This window comes from Bos mutus, chromosome 3 (genome assembly GCF_027580195.1).
Source record: "Bos mutus isolate GX-2022 chromosome 3, NWIPB_WYAK_1.1, whole genome shotgun sequence".
In the NCBI taxonomy this organism is placed as follows: domain Eukaryota; kingdom Metazoa; phylum Chordata; class Mammalia; order Artiodactyla; family Bovidae; genus Bos; species Bos mutus.
Genome location: NC_091619.1, coordinates 28,026,503 through 28,051,123, shown reverse-complemented (window position 1 = coordinate 28,051,123; position 24,621 = coordinate 28,026,503). Strand labels below are relative to the sequence as shown.

Sequence of the window (24,621 nt, the reverse complement as noted above, 5' to 3'; positions counted from 1 at the left end):
ACTCGTTAATATTGTGGAGCTTTCCATCAAGGAAAACGGGGCGGGGGGACATTTTAGCGACAAGCCTTTACTTCAGACAGTTTTTAATACCCCACATACTATCCCATGCCAAGGATCTCGCGGCGCGGAAACCCTGGCGATTTTGAAAACAAACGTAAAGGCTCCGGGAGGGGGGAATGGTAAGGGGGTTAGTAACTGACAGCTCGGCCTCGAAGCAAGAAGCTTCAAGTAGGTCAGACGGTGTCGACGGATGGAAATTCAGGGTCCACCCCAGTGGGCTTAGGGGAGGAGAGCAGCAGGAGGTAAGCGGAGGGCAGGCGTCTTTCAGGATTAAAGGGGCGGGATATCGAAACAGAGACAGACCCAGATAGAGCCCGAGCTCGGGGCAGTTCGGCTGCTCTCACCTCTCTTGGGGGCCTTGAGGAGAGGCACCCCTCCTGTCCTCTCGCCGTTTTCCTGCTTGTCCTTGTGCTTGAGCTCTCCCGGAGCGCAGGGGCCGGGGTCACCATCAGAGCCGCGGTGGTGATGGTGCTTGTGCCGCTCCTTGTGGCCCTTATGCTTGGGCCCGGCTGCGCTCACCGTCAGGGGCGAGAAGGTGAAGAGGGCCGAGGTGCCCGGGGCCGGGAGCGGGGCAGCGACAGCGGGCCCGGCGGGTGCCAGCGAAGGTGGTGGCGGAGGCGGCAGGAGCAGAGGCTCAACAGGGCCTGGGACGGTTGGGGCTGCATTCGTTGGCGGCAGCGGCCCGGGATGTTGGCGGCTGCGACGCCGCCGGTGAGGGGGAGCGAGAGGGGGGTCTTGGCTCGGCCGCCCTCGCTTCTCCTGAGACCCCCCGCTGCTCGCTCGGCGCTGCCGCTTCACTCCCCGCGGCGAGACCCCAGCGTGGGGTTTCTCCTTCCCGTCTTTGTCCGCCTCCTCCTGCGCCGCCACCGCCCGTACTACGCGCACCGCTCCGACCTGCGCAGCCATTTCACCCACAAACACACATTTAAATGGCCCGACCGCCCCCCCGTCCGCGTATCGCGCAAGCGCCGCCCGCGCACGGCCCGCTGGGCATTGGAGTCTCTCCCCCACCCTCCACTTCTCGGCCATTCTTCGTCCAGAGCTGAACATGCCGGAAGCGGCACTTCCCGGTGTTTCTCCGCTGGCCCCTCCGACCGAGCTCTATTGTAAAGTACCCAAGGCCGCGCAGAGCCTCACGGGAGCAGTAGTTCCCCGCGCCCCCGCCGCGTCGCTGGCTCGTCGAGCCGAGGAGCAGAAAGAGAGCGTGCGCCGAGTCACGCTTCGGGCTGCGACGCAACCGCCGCTGGGCGGAGAGTTGCCGCCAACCGCCTTAACGGCCGAAACAATGTTAATAGCTTTCGAAGTCTGTAGGCGCGTTCCCATTATCGTCTCTGTGTGCCCCTTCGTCATTTTACACGGAGTAGGTGGTCTCCATAGTTACTTTTCAGTTTGCTATTCCTCTCTTAACCTTTGTGAGGTAAAAGAATCTCCGGCCTTTTACAACCCTGGACAAGCGATGAGATGCAGAGGAAAAGGGAACGTAGTAACATAGCAAATGAGGGCGATTTTGCTTTAAGATAGAATGGAGCTGCAAATCAGACATTTCTGAACCTCTTCCTGGGCAGTAATTGCTATGGTTACAAGCACAGGCGCGACAAGGCAGGTGCAAGAATTGCCTGGGAGCCCGCTGAGCGCCGCCCACCTCTCCAACGAGTCACAGCCCCTCTAGTGCCTGGAAAGGTAGAGTCTGTCTATTATTTAAATCCGTTCCTGCAGTTGCGGAAAAATTCTAGATGGAAACGTATGTTTTGAAATTTCTTAAGATTTTTGCAAATCGTAAATATACGGCTGCATAAATTTGAGAAGTGTGTCTACCATAACACACTCCAGAAATCATCACTACTCACCAAGTTTTCTGCCCGGAAATTTATTTACAATTTGATCGGAAATTTATTTACAATTTGATCGTCACGTTACAATTTTACCGCCTTGATAAAGATATTTGGAAGTAATTGATTACAATAAACTACTCAAGATAAAATCACTGTGGTTTGATACCACTAGTATCATGAAGTATTCAGCTCAGTGAACACTATAAAGTTAGTTTAAAAACCAGAAAGTTTATTGAGCACCTCTTGTATACAGTACACTATACAATAAAAAGGTAACATTTCATCTAATGTGTGTCTTTATTGGGATTCCTAATGAACAATGTTGAAGAACAAATGTCTATTTCATTTTCATAAAGTTATAAACTTTTAAAGTGAAATCATTATTAGTCAAGGGGAATCCTTTGTAATAATCACCCACTAACTTGGTTGTTATATACAATTAGATTTGAAAGATCAACTTTCTTAAGGCAAATATATATAGAAAATATATAGAAAAAAATTTAATAGTACCTCTGGTTAGTTGGATATAAGTTGTACATGTTTTACAGGACCTTTGAAATGAAAAAATGCTACTGTATAAACAAAGCATGTTTATACAGCTACTTTGTTGTTTTGTTTTGTCTTTATTTATTTTTGATTGAAGGATAATTGCTTTACAATATTGTGTTTGTTTCTTCCCTACGTCAACATGAATCAGCCATAGGTAAAGCACGGTCACTTCCCTCTTGAACCTCCTTCCCGCTTCCCACCCTACTATTTTGTTGATTATTTTTCTAGATTTGGTAATTGAACAACTTTGGCTAAAGCTTTTCAGGAATTGAACATCTTGTTATTTGGTATATCCAAACAAAAGGCTGATTACTGTCATTAAGTATATATTTTATTCTCTTTAGGTGTAACTTCTTTTCTCACTACTTTGTTTCCCACAGCACTTGGAAAAGGATGTATACTCCATTTAGGCAGAAATAACTCCCAAGAATCAATCATTTTCACAAGCAGTAATTTTGTACTGCAACCACAAGGTAAGATTTTTCAAAACACTTTTTATAGTAACATCTGAGAATGTAGACATTTAATTGAGGTCAAATTTTTACAAATCTTTTAACTTTGTATTTAGGTAGAAAGGTAAAGTAGAATAAAAATAACTTCTAAAAAGGAAAAATAAGTCCATTCTAAAACTTTCTCATACAGCATTCTCTGTACATAAGTTTAAATGACAAACTCCTATTTGTGCTTTCCAACCCAATGTAAATGAGATGAAATGTAAAACTTCTGACACTTATTTGCATATTGGTCTTCTTTTAAAGCTAGCATCATTCCTTCCAAAGAAATCCCAGGGCTGATCTCCTTCAGAATGGACTGGTTGGATCTCCTTGCAGTCCAAGGGACTTTCAAGAGTCTTCTCCAACACCACAGTTCAAAAGCATCAATTCTTTGGTGCTCAGCTTTTTTACAGTCCAACTCTCACATCCATACATGACCACAGGAAAAACCATAACCTTGACTAGAACGAACCTTTGTTGGCAAAGTAATGTCTCTGCTTTTGAATATGCTATCTAGGTTGGTCATAACTTTCCTTCCAAGGAGTAAGCGTCTTTTAATTTCATGGCTGCAGTCACCATCTGTAGTGATTTTGGAGCCCAGAAAAACAAAGTCTGACACTGTTTCCACTGTTTCCCCATCTATTTCCCATGAAGTGGTGGGACCGGATGCCATTATCTTCGTTTTCTGAATGTTGAGCTTTAAGCCAACTTTTTCACTCTCCACTTTCACTTTCATCAAGAGGCTTTTGAGTTCCTCTTCACTTTCTGCCATAAGGGTGGTGTCATCTGCATATCTGAGGTTATTGATATTTCTCCCGGCAATCTTGATTCCAGTTTGTGTTTCTTCCAGTCCAGCGTTTCTCATGATGTACTCTGCATATAAGTTAAATAAACAGGGTGACAATATACAGCCTTGACGAACTCCTTTTCCTATTTGGAACCAGTCTGTTGTTCCATGTCCAGTCCTAACTGTTGCTTCCTGACCTGCATACAAATTTCTCAAGAGGCAGATCAGGTGGTCTGGAACTCCAGTACTTTGGCCACCTCATGCGAAGAGTTGACTCATTGGAAAAGACTCTGATGCTGGGAGGGATTGGGGGCAGGAGGAGAAGGGGACGACAGAGGATGAGATGGCTGGATGGCATCACTGACTCGATGGACGTGAGTCTGGGTGAACTCCGGGAGTTGGTGATGGACAGGGAGGCCTGGCGTGCTGCGATTCATGGGGTCGAAAAGAGTCGGACACGACTGAGTGACTGATCTGATCTGAACATTATTACCATATCTTCATGGTTGATATTATGAATATACACTTATTTTAGCTAGCAGTATTCTATTAGTTTTATTTACAGATTCACTTGCAGGCAATATTCCAAAGCTGTTTTAAATTTTCCAAGTTGATGGTGGGTTCCTTGGTCCTTTGGGTTTTGAAAAACGATTTGCAAAACCTGGGAACAAAAATAAAACTGAATGAAAAAAGATCTCTTATATAGAAATGAACGCTTTTTCTTTTGAGTATATTGTAATATGTGGAAATATATGGATTTTTTTTTCCTAAAAGGTTAGCATCTTTGATCAATTTAGTAATAGATTATAAAAGCATTCTAGTAATTACATTAGTGCTTAAATGATGACAATAAAATTCTAATAACACCTTAAATTTGTGGAACACTTACAAATTTAATAATGGTAATGATTAGATGGTTATAATAGCCTTTAGTAATTCAATATTTTTTTCTCCAATATTGAGATAATATTGACATATGTATGTTTACATGTGACATATGTATGTTTAAGGTATATGAATATGATTTGTTACACATAAATACTGTGAAATGATTAGCACATTAAGGTTAACACCTCCATCGCCTCACATCATCTCCATCTTGTTTGTTTGATGAGTTTTTAAGATTTTTCTCTTTGATTTAAGATTTTTCTTTTAACAGCTTTCAAATATATAATACAGCACTGCCTGCAATGCAGGAGACCCGTGTTTGATCCCTGGGTCAGGAAGATTCCCCTGGAGAAAGGAATGGCATCATCTCTAGATTACTTATAATACCTTATATAATGTAAATGCTGTATAAACAGTTGCTGGTGTATGGCAATAAGACAGTTGATGGAGGGCTTCCCTGGTGGCTCAGTGGTAAGGAATCTGCCTGCCAATGCAGGAGATACGGGTTCGATCCCTGATCCGGGAAGATCCCACATGCCACAGAGCAACTCAACCCATTGTTGCTTTCAGTAGCTAATTCATATCTGACTCTTTGCTACCCCGTGGACTGCAGCAAGCCAGGCTTCCCTGTCCTTCACTATCTCTTGGAGCTTGCTCAAACTGATGTCCTTTGAATTGGTGATGCCATCCAACCATCTCATGCTCTGTCACCCCCTTCTCCTCCTACCCTCAATCTTTCCTAGCATCAGGGTCTTTTCCAATGAGTCAACTCTTCACTAAGCCCTTGTTGTAAAGTCGGCCATGAGCTATTGAAGTGGTGTGTCTGATTGAGAGAAAAGAAGAAAGCAAGGAACATTTATGTTTCAGGCAAAGTTTGGTGCTTTTTCCATAGGTTATAAAATATCCTATATGAACTTTTTAACTAAATGATTTAATAAGAATAATAACTGTTTTCTAAATATAACGTATTAAACCTTAGAGTTAATGTAATCCAAGTAAAAATTTTAAAACACAAGAAACAGATCCAGAGATTCTAGTTAAATACTTTGCCTTGGTGAGATAGGGACCATAACCCCAGTTGTGGCAGAGATTGCTACCTGTCCACCCAAATTTTTCTTTGTTTCTTCTTCAGGAATAGAATAGTATATGGGAAACTTATCTGCCCAGTATTATTGCATTTTCTGGGTGTCTTTTATAGTTTGGATGTAGCACATGCATAGCATAATGTTGCCTCTTCCAGGTTAGTGCTTTAAGTCCTAAAGAGGAGGCCACACATGTTCAACATTTTTCTCTCTTCTTGCCACCTACAGTATGAATGCGGCTGCAACAGTTTTGATCATTCAGATAAGGACAATACCATGGAGCAACAGTTCCCCAGGGTGTGGTCCCCGGGACTACTGGAGGTCCCCCAGACCTTTTCAGGGGGTCTGCTTTTTGGTTTTTAGTAGTAATATCCTATACCATTTACTATACATCTTACAAAAAAACTATATAATATTACCTTAAATAGTATGAATTTGTGTTATATAAATAGTAGAATGCTTAATATAAAATTATTTTAAATTTATAATTTATATTAAAGAGCAACTGGGCAAACAGTTCCTTTAAACTGTCAGAATTGTGCTTCACCTTCTGCTGTCGAATGAGTTTAATAAGATTAAATAGTAGCATCATCTGCTGTTTTCATCACACTTGCGTATTTCTTATAACTTTGCTTAGATATGAATGAGAGTATTAATAGTATTTCAGAATTTCTGCCTGTGGCTTTCACATTCATTTATTACATGCCAACATGATCATTTGGTACCTAGTTTTATTTTCCACATATGCTAGGCAATTCAGGCCTATGTAACATGTAAGAGGAAGCTGAAAATAAAAAGATAAATGGCATGAAAAAGAATATAAACATAAGGACTTATACATGTAACCTTAAATCATATTAATGTTGTATCTCTTATACTACAAATGAATAATTAAGGTAAATGTTTTTTTAACTCTACTGGAAAGTAACACACATACCAAAATTCAAAAAGGAGCTGGAGTTTTTTGACCGAGCAGTCTCTGCAGGCTTGTTTGGTGGGGAAGAATTACAGATACCTAGAATCAAAAGAAAAAATTGTAAGGGAAGAATGAATATAGACTCAGACAACATAATTGTTGAGATTAAATGTTTCCTCCAAATTAATTAATACTTCTAGATAAACATCACATGTAACAAAATATAAATGCTTACAAATGAGTTCATACTACAATTTTCTCATTCTTGTGTGCATTTTTTTTTAAGTTTTCTTCTCAAACATTGTATGGTAAACCCAATACTAAAGAGAATCACCAAAATATTCAAGAATATGATCTATTTTATTGTGAATGTACTTTCTATGGGGTTTACATTTTGGTTTTCAACTGCATCTTACTTTGCATTCTGATCACTCTTAAGTACATTTTTAAATAATTTGTTCTCCACATTAGCTCATCTATGGCAAGTCTGTAGTTTTTCTTCCACCATCTTCTACTCTGGAATATCTTTATTCACTTTCCAACCAACATTTTTCCTATTTTGGATGTTTCTAGTTAGGTCTAGAATATTCCAAAAAGCACTGTTATGTTGCTTTGTTTTGCTATTTTAGCTCCATATAGGTAGACTTAGAAATACATTTCTCTTCCTATCACATTAATATATTCATATATCAATATCTACCCAATTCTGAAAACAATCCAATGAAAACATGGTCCGTATTTTACACAAGTACTGTCTTATCACCAAAAAAAGATAATTTCAGGCTTGTATGAACTTTCTAGGAAACAGTACATAATTGGGGAGAAATCGCTAAATATACACCTTTATTTGTTCTCATCATTTTCAGAATATAGTGTGAGGACTGCATATATGTTTGTACACACAAAAAATTCTAGAAAGCCCTCACACTTCCTGGAGCTACATCAGTATGAATCACTAGCTGCTGCTGCTTCTGCTGCTAAGTCACTTCAGTCGTGTCCAACTCTGTGCGACCCCATAGACGGCAGCCCACCAGGCTCCCCCGTCCCTGGGATTCTCCAGGCAAGAACACTGGAGTGGGTTGCCATTTTCTTCTCCAATGCATGAAAGTGAAAAGTGAAAGTGAAGTCACTCAGTCGTGTCTGACTCGTAGCAACCCCATGGACTGCGGCCTACCAGGCTTCTCCATCCATGGGATTTTCCAGGCAAGAGTACTGGAGTGGGGTGCCATTGCCTTCTCCGATGAATCACTAGAGTATATCATGAATTTCAGTCAGATTCAAGTAAAATACTTATTGAATACCTACTAGTGCTAAGAATTAGACTAGCCACTGATGATGGAGACATGGATAACAAGTGGGTGAAGGTGAGAAAGTTCAGGAGATAGCTATCATCCCTATATTGCACATGAGCTGAGAGTTGTAGACATCCTTCAGAAAGAAAACAATTGTCCCAAAAGGGAAAATTGGCATTTTATAACTGGAGACAAAAATTTTGCATATATATAGTGAACTACTATTTTGCTTATAGCTTGTCATGGATACTTTTATGCTTCCTGCCCAGCATTAATTCCTTCTTCTGATAATTGAGTTTTACTTTAAGAAATCACCCCTTTCCAATGTTCACCTCCCATATCTCTTGTGGAACTAATCTACCCATAGATCAGAGAGCTGATTTATGACCAGGGCTATCAGTTGGTACTTTGCCATGGTCACCAGTTGTTTAGATCTGACCTCATTCTCTATTGGTCAGTGTCTATGTGTAACAATTGTTAAATATAAGGCATGACACTATCCTCTTAATCCAAGCATTAAATATACTGGCGATAATTGGTTTAGGTTTGACCAAGACAAGCAGGCCTAACAACACTAGTCGTCCATCAAGCTGTGGTTTGAGCAACCAGGAAGGAGCTCAGTTTTTTTATCATAAGCCTGAAATCACATGGTAAAAGCCTGCCTGAGTATTCTAACAGACAGAAACAAAGTTGGGAGATATGGAATAAGAGATTAGGCCCTAATTATATCATTTGAACTCTTGGTCATAAGTCAACAAATTCCTCTTTTCTGCTTAAACTAGCTTAAGTTGGGTTTTCTGTCACTTGCAAGTAAAGGATTTCTCAGCAACTAAAGTTTCCCTCCAAAAGTAGCATTGGATATCATAGCTGACATCTTCAACTCTTGTCACCAGCAGCCATAAAGTGAAAGTGAAGTCGCTCAGTCGTGTCCGACTCTTTGCGACCCCATGGACTATAGCCTACCAGGCTCCTCCCTCCATGGGATTCTCCAGGCAAGAGTACTGGAGTGGGTTGCCATTCTTTTTCAAAAAACAGCTTTTGTAACATATCTGTCTAAAACTCTTCTGTGACTTCCTATTGGGTCATTAACATGACCTATAAGGGTTTATTTTCTGCTTTTTTTAAGAGAAAGAAAATGATGTTTCGTGAAAGTGAAGTCTCTCAGTCGTGTCCAACTCTCTGCGACCCCATGGATTGTAGCCTACCAGGCTTCCCTGTCCATGGGATTTTCTGGGCAAGAGTACTGGAGTGGGTTGCCATTTGCTTCTCCAGGGGATCTTCCTGACCCAGAGATCGAACCCAGGTCTCTCACATTGAAGAAAACGATGTTTCGTAAGCTAAGCTAATCAAATCAATCTTTGGCTAACTGTTCAATTTACGCATGTTTTTGCTTTTTGCCATTTTATTTCTTATGCTTTCTATTATAATTTGCTCTTGAAATGTTTTAATTCTCTTTTGACTGACTTCAGAAGAAAAACTATATTTTCTAATCATGCTTTCCTGAATTTGCCTGCAATCAGGAGATCCAGGTTTGATCCCTGGGGCAGGAAGCTTCGCTGGAGAAGGGAACCCACTCTTGCCTGGAGAATTCCATAGACAGAGGAGCCTGGAAGGCTACATACAGTCCATGAGATTGAAAAGAGTTGGACATGACTAAGCAACTAACACTTTCATACTATGATTTCTTCTTGAAATGTTTAAATTCTCTTTTGACTGACTTTAGAGGAAAGAGTATATTTTCCAATCATGCTTTATTATAGGTAGGAAATTAGTTCACTTCAGAGATCAAGTGTGGTAGCAATAAAAGCAGACTAGCACAAGCTTATGGACAGGGAGATAAGAGTGAAAACTCAGAAGAGTAATATTCAGCTATAAACCTTCTTACTTAGCTAACACCTTACATCCAAGTTTTCTCAGTGCTCTTTGTCCCTCCCCACAATACCAGTATAGCTGTTTAATCCTTGATGATTAACCCTATGGATCAAGTTTGTAAAAAATATACCACCATATACTTTGTAGTTATAAATAGGATTTTGAAGATAACCAGTTTCCCATAGTTTCAGGAGTCAGGGTTTTGTTTTTATTACAATATAGGAAAAACAGTAAGCAACAGACTTTTATTGCTAATAATATTTGGTAAAAATGGAAATGTGTCAATACTTTGCTTATTTCATTAAATCAACACATTTGTTTCACAATATGCTTTGCTGTGACTACTTTCAAAGAAAATACATCTGAGGTTAGACTGCTGGGAGGTTTAAATAACACAGTAATGACAGCATTTTAGGATGTATAGAAAGTGCCAAACATCATACTTACTATTATTTTATTATTATTCCTATGAATCACACAGAGACTTTTCCCTCCCCTTACTCCCTACCCAGTATTTTAGCATTGTGGAGCCTAACAACAGTGCAAGGCCTGGAGGTGACTATTCTGATATATAGGCCCTTAGCAAGGTTCTGTTTAAGAATAATATTGTTAATTATTTTTCCCAGTGGTTGTATAAGGAAAAATTACATATACTGAAAGTGGTATGTGAAGTGAAAGAAAGTGAAGTCGCTCAGTCATGTCCGACTCTTTGCGACCCTGATGGACTGTAGCCCACCAGTCTCCTCAGTCCATGGAATTTTCCAGGCAAGAATGCTGAAGTAGGTTGCCATTTCCTTCTCCAGGGGATCTTCCCCACCCAGGGATTGAACCCGGGTCTCCCGCATTGCAGAAAGTGGTATATATATATTCTAAAAATAAGTAACTTACTCTTTTTCACGTTTCGTAAAATTTTCAAACTCTACAAAAATGAAGAAAAGGAAAAAGTTAGTTTTTTCCCTGTGAAATCCAAACACTTTAATCAACTAGAAATATAGACTTCAGTCAAGAGGATTAATTTCTTTAAAAATGGATATCAGAATACACAGTTATTTTTCTATCATGCCATTTTTAACTCAATGCCAAGTCTCTACTTATCTTGCTGTTTAGAAATAATACTATTATTCTGTCATGAAAAAATATGGAGTTTCTACTTTTCTTCTTTATTTTTTAAACTATTTTATGTACTGATTTATTAATTTATGTGGCTGCACTGGATCTTCATTTGCTGCGTGACAGCTCTCTCTAGTTGTGGTGCATGGGCTCCACAACTGCAGTGGCTTCTCTTGTTTGGAAGCATGGGCTGTAGGCACACAGACTCAGGAGTTGCAGCTCGTGGGCTCTAGAGTGCGGGCGCAGTAGTTGTGGTACACAGGCTTAATTGCCCCTCAGCATATGGAATCTTCCCAGACCAGGGAAGGAACCCGTGTCCCCTGCAAGTCTTAACCTCCATGTCTTAACCACTGGACCACCTGGGAAGTCCCCTACTTCTCTTCTTTATTAAGTGACCGTTCCAGGACCCACAGTGGCTTCTGAAGATAGCTGTGATACATTCCCAGTCCCATTCTAGTCAAAAAATTTGCCAGTCATATTCTGTACTCGATTTACTGAGATTCTCTTCATACAATTAACCATGCTACTTCCTTCTCCGTCCTTTAAGCAAACCCATATCTTCTGCCTCCTTGATGGTGGAGTCTCTAACTTATCTCTTCTAAAATTCTACCCAGATCTCTTCTTTTCTTCACATTTCCTCAGGGTGTATGTTTTTCCACTCTGTTCCACAGTATATTATTTTTTTGATAATTTTCATTTTATTTCTCATATAGGTATTATATTCTAATAATTAACTATACTCTTTTCAAGGACATTTAGATGTCCTTTATGACATTTCTATTTTTCTAACACTTAACAGAGATGTAATCTATATAATAGATATTTTAAAATTTCTTTTTGAAAAATTTTATTTAGATTTTTAAATACAGATTATTTGTAATTCAAAATATCCTAGTGAAAATGCTCTCATCTTTGTTCTCCATCTTTTTCTTCTGCTTTGTTGGTGTATGTTTCTTTTCATAAACCAATATCATGCCATTTTAATTATTCGGGCTTTATAATATTTTAATACCTGATAAGACTACCCTTCTTTCACTGCTTTTATTTATTTATTTATTTTGCTGTTTCCTGACTATTCTGGCTCTTTCCCCGCACATATAAACTTTGGAATCAGTTTGTCTAGTTTCAGGGGGAAAGAAGTTGATAGTTTTGGGGGGCATGCTCTAAGGTGCTTTTTTGTTTTGTTTTGTTTTTAATTTTTGGCTTCCCTCTATTAATTTTGATTGCTGTGAGACTAACAATCAATATTAGTGAAGATATTTAGTCTAATTTTTTCATCTTAATGCTGGAGGGTTGGAGTGATAAGGGTTAGGACACCTCTGGTATATTCCCATAAACTCCTATCTTTTTTACCTTACTCCTTGTAAAATTCTTTCCAGGAGGTTTCAGTGTCTGTTTTGAAGATGTTGAATTTTCCATGGTGTTAGGACAGCTCGTAGAACAAGTCTCTACAGGTTGAGCCTGTGTACCTAAAAAACAAAATGTTTTGTTGCATAGCTTCTTAAGACTTCAGATTACATACAGGTATATATTCAGTAATTCTTAGCTTGATTTTTCTGTACATTATTTTTCCAATAGATTATGCATTTTTAAAATTTATTGTCTTTATCTTATTTAATCATTCTTTGTACCTTTTCCATTTAGGTCCTATTTTATGGTCTCATTTTATGGTCTCATTTTTCTATAAATTTTGAGAGAGTACTGTCACTTACAATCTTCATCAGCAAGAAGGAAGGACTCTAAGGTTCTCTCTGGCAGTGGAGGTGGTGGGGAAGAAGAACGATCTTGTTGTAGATCTATGAAAAAAAATATACCAAAAAAAAAAAAACCTATCAATTGAAAGTCCTAAGTTAAGCTCGTATTTTGAGACAAATGTATGATATTGCTTATTTGTGGAATAAAAAAAATGGTACAAATGAACTTATTCACAAAACAGAAATGGAGTCACAGATGTAGAAAACAAATTTATGGTCACTAAAGGGGAAGGGGGGAGGGATAAATTGGGAGATTTGGATTTATATATACACACTGATATAAAATAGATAACTAATAAGAACCTACTTTATAGCATAAGGAAATCTACCCAATACTCTGTAATGGCCAATATGGGAAAAGAATCTAAAAAAGAGTGGATCTATGTATATGTATAACTGATTCACTTTGCTGTACACCTGAAACTAACAACACTGTAAATCAACTAAGCTCCAATAAAAAGTATTAAAAAAATCCCTTTTTGGTTTTATATTATTTTTCCAATTTTTCAATATTAACCTGTAACAGCCAAATATAAAATTATCTGAACAATGACTGGAGCCTCAAAATTTTTGTTATTGTAGCTCTTTAGTCAGTGAACCTATGCTTTATCACAAATTTAATAGCTGATTTATAAAAGTACTCTTCCAAAGAATTTGAACCTGACTTTAATCAAGCTTCTAGTCTTACTATAATTTTCAGGGAATCCTAGAGATAGAGGAACATGTTAAATAAAACCATGAGGATACAAACAGCCAAATTTGGAATATTAACAGTCTTAAGGACATGCCCTTCAACAAGTAAATGGCAAGAGAGAACATAAAAAAAGAACTGTTACAAACTTTAAAAGGCTTAACACACATATAAAACAAATGCAACATGTAGACTTTGTTTGAATCCAGCTTCGGATAAATCAACTGTAAAACATTGTTTGAAAAAAAAAAACACATGCTTGAGACAATTCAGGAAAATGAACAAAGTCTGGATATTAGATAATATTAAGCAATTATTAATTTTATTAGTGTGATTAATGCTATTATCGTAGGTTTAAATGTATGTTTGACTATTTCTGTGATTTGATTGTTGTTGTTTAGTTGCTAAGTTGTGTCCGATTCTTTGGGACCCCATGGACTGTAGCCCACCAGGCTCCTCTGTGGAATTTCCCAAGCAAGAGTACTGAAGTGAGTTGCCGTTTCCTTCTCTAGAGGATCTTCCTGACCCAGGGATTAAACCTGTGACTCCTGCGTTACAGACAGATTCTTTACCACTCAGCCACCTGAAAGCCCATTTCCGTGATAAAGAATTTTAAATAATGGAGCTATTTTCCCACAACGTAAGTCCTAAAGATACAAATGGTGTTCTATTGATGTATGCTCCTCATTGTACAGCACTAAGTATAATTATATACTCTATTAATGTCTTTTGAAAATGAATACATGGTTAAGTGCTAAAGTTTTATCTGTCTTTGGTCATTGGGTTTTTTAGGTCTCAAGACTTATCTATAAAGCAAGTTCTCTTGTTTATTGCTTGTTTCCTGGGTAATATGCAAAAATTAAATATCAATGCAGTACTTCCATCACCGAATACAATCACTGGCAAATAGTAGGCATTTAATAAATATTTGATAACTACTCTAAAGTAGCTTATCACTTTCCAGTTTGATTTTAGGAAGTATTATGAGAACTATAACTTTCAGATAACAATATCCTGCCAAATACCTTCCCAAAATACCATTTTCACCTTAATGCTCCCCTGATAAAGAACCTACAGTGCTTATTACTTATTAAATCTAAATTCTTCTGCCAAATTTTATGTGTGATAAAATACACATAACAATATTTGCCGTTAATGACATTTAGTACATTCATATTGATGTGCAAATATCACTGCAGTCTGGTTACAAAATTTTAATCTTCTGAAAAGAAACTACACGCCCATTTGGTAATCACTTCCCATTACCCCCAGATTAGATGGGCAACCACAAATCTGCTTTCTCTCTATATAGATGTGTTTGTTCTGGATATTTCATCTGCATATCCTTTAAGTCCTTCAGAACTTTCCCACATTATCTATCCAGATTTATTTTCCTTATTTCCCTAAAATAGAACCTCTGCTGCAATTAAATTAACCTACTTACAGTTTCCTTACAGTTTATGATCTGTACCCATCATGCTTATTTTTACCTTTGAGTCACTGTTACTCTGATCTCTGCTCCTAGAATTCACTCTTTTTTCTTCTATCAATAATTTTCAATTTCTTTTCTCTACTCAATGAAACCTTCCCTAACCACTCCAGTGATGCCTTTTTTTTCCCCCAGACTCCTGGTGATTAGAATCAATGCCATATAGATAACTTAATAGTTGCAATGAGTATTAATTCTGTCTACCCAGTTTGAGTACATATATAATCATTAAGCAACCCACTCCAGTCTTCTTGCCTGAAGAATCCCATGGACAGAGGAGCCTGGTGGATTACAGTCCATGGGATCACAAGAGTCGGACACGACTGAGTGACTAACACTGTAATCATTGAGCAAGTGCTCTTTCTTATATATCCTGCCTATTCTAACATGGGATAAGGCACACCGAACTTTAAATGTTCATATAATAATTACCTAATGAAAATTATAATAGGTAACATTTAATGAGGGGCTTCCCTGAAAACATTTAATGAGAACTTATTTGATAACCACTGTGCTAAAAGCTTTATACTTCTTTTATCTCACTAAATCCTCACAAAAATCCTCTTAGAAGGGAAGTTCTATTATCCTCATTTTATCAATGAGAAAAATCACAGTCCATGGAATCGCAAAGAGTTGGACATGACTTAGCAACTGAACAACAGCAATATATAACTTAAACAAGGTCATAGATTTTGATAACTGTTGGTAGGCCGGGGATTTGAATGAAAGTCTACCTGACTCCAAAGCCCATGCTTTTTAACGTCTATGTTATACTACTTATTTATATATTTGAATAATATGTTAATATGAATAAATATGTTAAGGGTAACTACTACCTGTCATAATACATGTAAAATACCTATCAGTGTTCAGTAACTGTTGGCTGTTGGTGGTATTATTCATTGTGTAAAACAAGTAAGAAAGTACTGGAGAGGCAACAGCAAGTTAAAAACCTAAGTGGTCAGAAATAGTTTTTCAGAATGACAGTGTTAACAATGATAAAACCAGTAAAATGGAACTGCTGCAAAGTTTTAAGAAGTTGTATCTGAAATAGTTGGGTTGTATATCAAGGAGGAGAATTCTAAAATCCTGTTTTCCTCTTACCCTTCACAAAACAAAACTGCTAGGCTAGGAAAACCAGAAGTAAATCAATGAGTAGTGGAAGCTATTATGGAAACCATGCCATCTCCTGAGGTGAATTACTCTAAACTTAATGAGCCATTCTTGTAGTACAAATTGTTACGGCTAAATGTCACCTAAAGCCAAAGAAAATAAATGTTTTACCTGATTTTGGACTCCGGGGTTTTACACTCTGGAAGAAAAAAAAAAGTGAAAGAACAACATGTACACAAATCTATAAACTCTAGGCAATAAATAGCATTTTAAAAAATTATATTTCTATACCGAGTTATGAAATGTTTCCCTATTTTTCCTAATTTATAAATATGCTGAATGAGTTGTGAAGAATCATCTACTCTTACAGTGATTTTTTTTTATATGTCATGACTTTTGGTTCTAAATTGATCCCTTCTGTACTTATTTCCTCCTACTCAGAACATTTCCCTGAAAATTTAATTTAAGTTTAGGTTGTTGCAATTGAAATTACTTCATGATGCTGGAATAGAGGGATTGTTCTTTTTTACCCTAGGACTTGTTAAGATAAAGACCACTAGCAGTAACAGTAACAGTTACTAGTACATTAAAAGTGTAATTTAAAAGGTAGAGAATATTTTTACCACCACTGCAACTGTAGGTATGTTTAAATGTTTTAGATAATTATTCTTCTGACCTCTGAAAGGTTAAGATAGTTGGTTCATCATAGAATTGTACACAAATGCATAACAGATTGTTGAAAGTGTAGGTTTTTCTTCTAGAACCAGATAACACAATTCCAGAAGGTTTATATTAAATAATATAGACATCTGTTATTTTTTAAAAACTGCTCTCTATAATATGGTATCACAGCTAACAAGAAACTGCCTACCAGATGACTACTATGAACAAGCAATCTATTTATGAAACAATATTTTTGCCTTGATTGTGCTTTATGAATAAGGTCAAATGTTTACTCTTTCACTAAATCTTCCTTGATCACTTCCAACCTGAAGGGATCTCTCACTCTTTCAAACCTTAAGAGCTTTCATATGGCGTTGATTATATTTGTCTTGTTATAATAAATCCAGACAAAAATAGACTTTGTATACACATGCTATATCTCTACTGCTAAACTTCAAATTTCTTAAGGACAATAACTGTATATTACACATATCTTTTTATTCCCCACATTCTCTACCACATTGTTTTATAAAAAGTATCCGCTCAATATTTACTAACTGATAGATGTTAAAAATATATAAAGACAAGACCACAGTCTGTTGAATCTTAGTGAGTAGAGTCAGAAAAAAATAGTTATTGAACTTGCTTGGTCTGCTGCTGCTGCTGCTGCTAAGTCGCTTCAGTCATGTCCGACTCTGTGCGACCCCATAGACGGCAGCCCACCAGGCTCCTCCGTCCCTGGGATTCTCCAGGCAAGAACACTGGAGTGGGTTGCCATTTCCTTCTCCAATGCATGAAAGTGAAAAGTGAAAGTGAAGACGCTCAGTCGTGTCCGACTCTTAGCGACCCCATGGACTGTACCCGCCAGGCTCCTCCATCCATGGGATTTTCCAGGCAAGAGTACTAGAGTGGGGTGCCATTGCCTTCTCCATTACTTGGTCTAAGTCTTACCAAATCATCAGATTTCTTTGATTCAGATGTTCCACTGCATTCTAGTGATGTTCCAATTTTTACCTTCACAGGTGAAGATGAAGATGTGGGAACACCCTGTGGGAGTTCTCCTGTAATATAAATAAATAAATATGATTCAATTCTTAGGAGTATTGTAATTTTAAAGGGCAAATGTTACTCAGCATTGGCACACAGAATTCTGAAAGGACCTGAGGAATAATCTAGTTAATCCACACTTTACTTTACACTCACTGAACTGTACTCACCGGCTTCCTCTACTACAATAAAAGATTCAGGTGTCCGTTCAGGAAGTGGAGGAGGGATTTCATCATCTATCCTTGGAGAAGTTGCTATCAAAAATATAATCACAATTTTTAATTAGAAAAATTCAAAGATTTTTAAAAGATATTTAAGCTGGTATCTGTTCACTCAACAATCCACAGAAAATTCTTATATTCTAATCTTGATACAAATTATGTCAAACATCACTAAGATGTATAAGCTGGTATCTGTTCACTCATGGAAAAAGCAACATAAATTCTCTCATCCTAAGTTGTAAACCCAGGTTTTTTTATTACTCTTCAAAATTTACTTCTTTTAAAAGCCCAAGGATATTTTAATTAAGTTGCTGAGTATCAGTTAACATAATTAAAATTTTATATTAATTTAGGAAGCTTTGAATTGTTTTCTGCATAACTTTTGCCCTTTGTTTTACATAGAACATACAATACAGCATCATGAAGCACCTTAACATGCCAGATTCAATTACAGAGGAGGTAAAATCATAAAGATTTTAGTATTTCTTCTTCATTCTTATAGAATTAAGAATATTGACATTTTCCTTTTTACAAAACAATGGTATAACAAGGTTTTCTGTTAATGTATTTCTATAGATGTGTTCAGAATTTTTATAGAATTTGCTGTTACGAGAAATTGCCACCAGATGGCACACATGTCAATGTTGCTACAATCCTTGAAAAAGATTTGGTTTCCAAAGTTGGCACTCAGACAAGTTTAAGGTATTGTGGGTATCTAGAAAAATAAAATTTCTTTAAATCATAAAACAAGATCAAAGTATATAACCTTTCCTTCTAATCAAAGAAGGAACTAGATACAAATGAAATATTTTTATAACAAAGCTATGCATCTGTGTATCTTTTGAGGAACTCTGTACAGTGAATGTCATGGGTGGGTGCTCTGTCGCTCAGTCATGTCCTACTCTTTGTGACCCCAGGGACTGTGGCCTGCCAGGCTCCTCTATCCATGGGATTTTTCAAGCAAGAATACTGGAGCGAGTTGGTATTTCCTCCTCCAGGTGATCTTCCTGACCCAGGATTGAACCCGCATCTCCTGCATTAGCCGGAGGATTCTTTACAAATGATGTCATAGAGAAAAAGCTTTCTCTGTTTCCTAATTGGGTGGAATGTTCTATATAAATTTCTGATGATATACCTAAAAGAGTTAAATTTGTTTTTTTGCTTTCCTTCATCTTCTTCCACATCAAACTATTACAATTGGTGACTGCAGTCATGAAAGTAAAAGACGCTTACTCCTTGGAAGAAAAGTTATAACCAACCTAGATAGCATGTTCAAAAGCAGAGACATTACTTTGCCAACAAAGGTTCATCTAGTCAAGGCTATGGTTTTTCCTGTGGTCATGTATGGATGTGAGAGTTGGACTGTGAAGAGGGCTGAGCGCCAAAGAATTGATGCTTTTGAACTGTGGTGTTGGAGAAGACTCTTGAGAGTCCCTTGGACTGCAAGGAGATCCAACCAGTCCATTGTGAAGGAGATCAGCCCTGGGATTTCTTTGGAAGGAATGGTGCTGAAGCTGAAACTCCAGTACTGTGGCCACCTCATGCGAAGAGTTGACTCATTGGAAAAGACTCTGATGCTGGGAGGGATTGGGGGCAGGAGGAGAAGGGGACAACAGAGGATGAGATGGCTGGATGGCATCACTGACTCGATGGACGTGAGTCTGAGTGAACTCCGGGAGTTGGTGATGGACAGGGAGGCCTGGTATGCTGCGATTCATGGGGTCGCAAAGAGTCGGACACGACTGAGCGACTGATCTGATCTGATCTGATCTGAATAGAGTATTTACTTCTACTTTCAAACCACTCGGTAATATGAAACATTGTTTTTGCCTAAGAGCTTTCCAGGTGGCGATAGTGATAAAGAACCCACCTGCCAATGCAGGAGACATAAGAGAAACAGGTTCAATCCCTGGGTTGGGAAGATCCTCTGGAGGAGGGCGTGGCAACCCACTCTAGTTAGTATTCTTTCCTGGAAAATCCCATGGACAGAGAAGTCCGGAGGGCTACAGTCCATAGAGTTGCAAAGAGTTAGATATGACTAAGCAACTTAGCACAGTGATTTTTGCATAATATGCAAAAATACAGAATTGTAAAAGAGATAAAAGTATGAAATTAAAGATTTATAAAAGATTAAAATCTCACACAGACTACTGAACACATATCCTCATCTATAAAGTTATTATAAAAAGACAGAAAGTGAAAGTGTTAGTCACTCAGTCCTGTCTGACTCTTTGCAACCCCATGGACTGTAGCCTGCCAGACTCCTCTGTTCATGGAATTCTCCAGGCAAGAATACTGGAGTGAGTAGCCATTCTCTTCTCCAGGGGATCTTCCTGACCGAGGGACTGAACCGAGTTCTCTTGCATTGCAGGCAGATTCTTTACTGTCTGAACCACCAAGGAAGCCCCTATAAAAGGACAAGAGGAAATCAAATCCTCCTCTTCCTACTCCTGCAGGAAAAGAATTCAATTCTTAGCAATCTGTTCAATTTAGTATAGCCACATGGTTCTCCAACAAAAATTCTGAGTGACCATGTGGTACTGTTGATCGAATCTTTTCTGATGTTCTTTTGGAAGTTGTTTCTGCATGCTAAGGATAAACTGTGGACTTTTGATAGACACACTGAGGAACGAGGATTACTGCCTTTAGAAGCACGCCTGCTGGCATAGGTCCTGTACTAGATCTGATTGCCTCTACTGTTGCTTGTTTCATGGAATTTTTCTTTTTTTTTTTTTTTTTTTTTTTTTGAGGAGGAGGAGGGAAAAGAGGCAAGCAGGGAAGGAAAAGGGGGAAGGTGAGATGAAACCAAATCTTACAGAAACAAAGTATCTAAAATGCCATACTAACTTTTAAAAATAACTTACCTACTGCTGCTGTCTCTTGGTTCAGTGGTGGGGGAAAGTTGGTCAGAGTACTCAGTGTTAAAGAATCATGTGAATTGTAATAAGGAAAGAGGGTTGTAGAGGATTTTGACAGTGAAGAACAAGGTAAAACACTTCCATCTTGCTTCTGAGGTAAATTAAAAGACATCTTAGAATGAGCACTACTTGGAGACAATGATGAAAAATAAGGATCTTCTACTAAAGACATATAAGAATGCTCATTTAAAGCACCAGAGTCATGCTGCTTTGCATTAGCAGCATTGCATGTTTGATGCTCAGAGTCATGTAATGGTGAAAAATTCAGTTCTGCTGTAGAAACATGCATCACTTTTTGAGCCTGATCAACACAAGAATTGTGTGGTTGAGATTCCAAATAAAAATTTCCCTTTATGTCCAACTCTTTGCTGTCTCTCTCTTGCATCAATTCAAAGGGAGTTGATTTGGTCCGCAGTATTGGCTTCTTTAAATTAGAATATCTTCCTGCTGCATTTACAGGTTTAGATTTAGGATATGCTCCAAACAAAATGGAACTCAAGTCCAAACTTTGATGCTTCTGAAGAGGCTCCCCAGCTATTGGGAATACCTTTGTCTCCCATTTCATGGTTGTGTCAGCATTTTTGTTACAACCACAGTTCAGTTCCAAAAACTCTAAAGAACTGCTCTGTTTAGCAGAGTGCATGACTAACCCTTCCTTTTCATTTATTTCGGAAGTCCTGAGGTCAAAGGAAGAAGCTTCTGCACTTTTCACCCTTATCCTTCCTTTGCTCTGTTGGTTCATCACTGTTGCTTCTTTTATGTTACTGAAACAGAAAGAAAGTGATGATGATACCATATTCCAAAGAGGCCTCTTCCCATATCCTCTTCTCAGCATCACGATGAGATATTCCTCCCAGACACAATTAGACAACATTGTATGTGTAAAACTATACTCACCTTTTTGGTAAACTAGGAGAATAAGATTTTGCTTTTATGTTGGGATTTTGCTCAAAAACTGAATCCTTTGCTTGAATCTTCAAGAGAAGTAAGAGATTGATTTTTAGTGAAGCGATGGTCATGATAGATTTTAACATTCATAAGATGGAAAACTTATTTCTCAAAAAATATAAAGATTTAAAATAATTCATGAAAGAATCATATGAGTTTCCAAAATATTGAATGTAGCAAGAACTTGTTCACATACTGAGATCAAAAGGATCAAAATAAAAGATTAGTGTTATGGAGATTAAGAAGGACTTGCTTATAGCATCATCTTTCATATGTAAAAGTTTTAAAATGTTGTTTACTTAAAATACAACTTTATGCTCAAAAACATTGTACTTTCAGAAATTTCATCATCTCAGCTTTTTATGTTATATCCTCATGCCTGCTCCATCTTTTTCTTCCTTACTGTGCTCCAACTATACCAGTTTTCTTGCCATTCCTTAAGTATACCAAATTCATTTCCAATTCAAAGCTTTTACTATTCTTTCTGATTGAAATACCCTTGTTCAATACATTTTGCATGGTTGGTTCTTTCTAAAGTGATTATCCTCTACTTAAATGTCACCTATGTAAGGAAACCTTCCCTGACCACTCAACCTAAAATCACATTCCCACCCACCTGCACAAACGCTCTCAATCTTTATTTTCTTCATAGCAATTATCACATTACGAAATTTGTTATTGTGACTCATGGAATCCAAGCTACCAGCAATTGTAAAAAATATCCTGCCTTTGGAGCTGTTTAAATTTGTTTTCTAAAAAGTCAGCAGTGATAAGATTCCACTTGTAATGGGTTTAATTGTGACTCTCAAAAAGATATGTTGAAATCTAATCCCTGAAATCTGTGAATGTGGTTTTATTTGGAAATAGGATTTTTCCAGATGTAATTTAAGATGAGATCATATTGGATTATAGTGGGCCCTAATATGATGACTTGTGTCCTTATAAGAAGAGAAAGCACAGGGAGAATATGGTGTGATGATGGAGACAGAGACTGGAGCGATGTATCTGCAAGCCAAAGAACACCAAGGATTTCTGGAAACACCAAAAAATAGGAATAGGCAAGGAAAATTCTTCCCCTAGAGCTCTGAGACCATGGCCTTGATGACACCTTGGTTTTAGACTTTGTGACTCCAGAATTGTGAATTTTAAGCCCTCCTTGGTTTACAGTACTTGTTACAGTAAGCCTAGTAAACTGATACAGAAAATTTAATACTCCACTTTTAATAATGAATAGAACAATCAGAAGATCAACAAAGAAATAGAGGACAGACATGGATAATCAAATTTTGGTTTTGTTGGTTTTCTCTATTGTTTTTTTATTGTAAACTGAAAAGAACTAACAAACGCTTATAGAACACTCTACCCAGCAACACAGACATTCTTCTCAAACATTTATGGAATGTTCTCTAGGACAGACCATATATTAGGCCACAAAACAAGCTTTAATGAATTTTTAAAAATAGAAGTCATACAAAGTATCTTTTTCAATTAGAATGGATTGAGACTAGAAATGAATAACAGAGGAAAATCTGGAAAATTCACACAGATGTATAAATTAAACTGTGTTAAACAACTAGCGGGTCAAAGGAGAAATCACAATAGAAATGAGAGAATACTTAGAAGTAAATGAAAATACATCATACCAAAATATACGGGATACAGTGAAAGCAGTTCTCAGAGGTAAATTTACAACTGTAAATGTGTAAAAGAAAGATTTCAAATTAATTATTTAACTGTACATCTTAAGGAACTAGCATAAGAACAAGCTAAACCCAAAGCCAGCTGAAGTAAGGAAATATTAAAAGATTATAGCAGAGATAAATGAAATAGAGACTAAGAAAACAATGGAGAAAACCAACAAAACCAAAATTTGATCCTTTGAAAAGATCAGTAAAAATTCACAAACCTTTAACTAGATGGACAAAGGGAAAAAGAGAAGACTAAAATTGCTAAAATCTCAAATTACGGAAATAAAAGTGGGGACATTATGCCCAATTTCATAGAAATAAAAAATATACATAATAATAGGAACAATTGTATGCCAACAAATTGTATAACCTGGATTAAATGGACAAATTCCTGAAATACTTGATCAACCAACACTGACTCAGAAAGAAATGCAAAATCTGAATAGACCTACAACTGGTGAGTAGACTGAATCAGTAATCAAATATTTTCCCAACAAAGAAAAGTCCAGGATCAGACAGCTTCACTGGTGAATTCTACCAAGCGTTTAAGGAAGAATAAACACCTGCACAAACTCTTCCTAAAAACTGACTGACAGTGCCAAGTCGATCACCTATGAGAACAGTAAATCCCTGTTACCAAAACTGGACAAAGATGCTACAAGCAAAAGACGAATATTCTTCATGAATATTGATGCAAAGTCCTCAATAAAATACTAGCAAACTGAATTCAGTGTAGGAAAAGAATTACACCCTTTGACCAACTGGGATTTATTTCCAGAGGGCAAGGAATCTTGTGCAACAATCTTCAACATAAGAAATCAGTGTAACATATCATATTAAGAGAATTAAAGGGAAGAAATCCACATGATCATATCAATTGATGCAGAAAAATTTGACAAATTCTTGATAAAAATATTCTAACAACCTAGGAATTTAAGGGAACTTCCTCGATATGATAAAGGTTATATATGAAAAACCTACAGCTAATATCATACTCAATTGGTGAAAGATTACAAGCTTTCTCCCAAGATCAGGCATATGACAAGGATGCCAATTTTTACCACTTTTAGTCAACATAATACTGGAGGGTCTGGCCAGAGCAATTAGGCACAAAAAAAACAAAGGTATCAAAATGGAAAAGAAGTAAGTAAAGTTATCTTCATTCGCAGATGACATGATTTTATATGTGGAAGGATTCCACACACAT

The 24,621-nt window shown here is 37.6% G+C and overlaps 2 protein-coding genes and 1 long non-coding RNA gene across 10 annotated transcripts in view; 1 reads left to right on the top strand and 2 right to left on the bottom strand.

The window, feature by feature from the left end:
* RSBN1 (round spermatid basic protein 1) overlaps positions 1-1,125 on the bottom strand; it is a 43,204-nt gene extending 42,079 nt beyond the window's left edge. For both annotated transcript variants that reach the window (XM_005887100.2, XM_070367460.1), the window contains exon 1: positions 405-1,125. In XM_005887100.2, the coding sequence (XP_005887162.2) occupies positions 405-1,110 (706 nt within the window). In that variant the 5' untranslated portion in view covers positions 1,111-1,125. The remainder of the gene's footprint in view (positions 1-404) is intronic.
* The window catches only part of LOC106700667 (uncharacterized), an 82,000-nt gene continuing 57,420 nt past the window's right edge, over positions 42-24,621 (top strand). For 2 of the 7 annotated variants that reach the window (XR_011463636.1, XR_011463634.1), the window contains exons 1-2: positions 42-302; positions 2,822-2,914. This is a non-coding gene — a long non-coding RNA (uncharacterized lncRNA). Of the gene's footprint in view, positions 303-1,253; positions 1,741-2,821; positions 2,915-13,728; positions 13,968-17,614; positions 17,800-18,777; positions 19,035-19,070; positions 19,299-24,621 lie in introns of those variants that run through there. The other 5 variants (XR_011463630.1, XR_011463632.1, XR_011463631.1 and 2 more) reach the window with 5 other exon arrangements.
* The window catches only part of PTPN22 (protein tyrosine phosphatase non-receptor type 22), a 59,392-nt gene continuing 36,546 nt past the window's right edge, over positions 1,776-24,621 (bottom strand). The window contains exons 12-21 of the mRNA XM_070367461.1: positions 21,676-21,752; positions 20,725-21,542; positions 17,810-17,893; positions 17,544-17,653; positions 16,101-16,128; positions 12,595-12,678; positions 12,236-12,351; positions 10,661-10,691; positions 6,630-6,707; positions 1,776-4,383 (exon numbers count right to left, since the gene is read on the bottom strand). Coding sequence (XP_070223562.1) covers positions 4,319-4,383; positions 6,630-6,707; positions 10,661-10,691; positions 12,236-12,351; positions 12,595-12,678; positions 16,101-16,128; positions 17,544-17,653; positions 17,810-17,893; positions 20,725-21,542; positions 21,676-21,752 — 1,491 coding nt within the window. The 3' untranslated portion in view covers positions 1,776-4,318. The remainder of the gene's footprint in view (positions 4,384-6,629; positions 6,708-10,660; positions 10,692-12,235; positions 12,352-12,594; positions 12,679-16,100; positions 16,129-17,543; positions 17,654-17,809; positions 17,894-20,724; positions 21,543-21,675; positions 21,753-24,621) is intronic.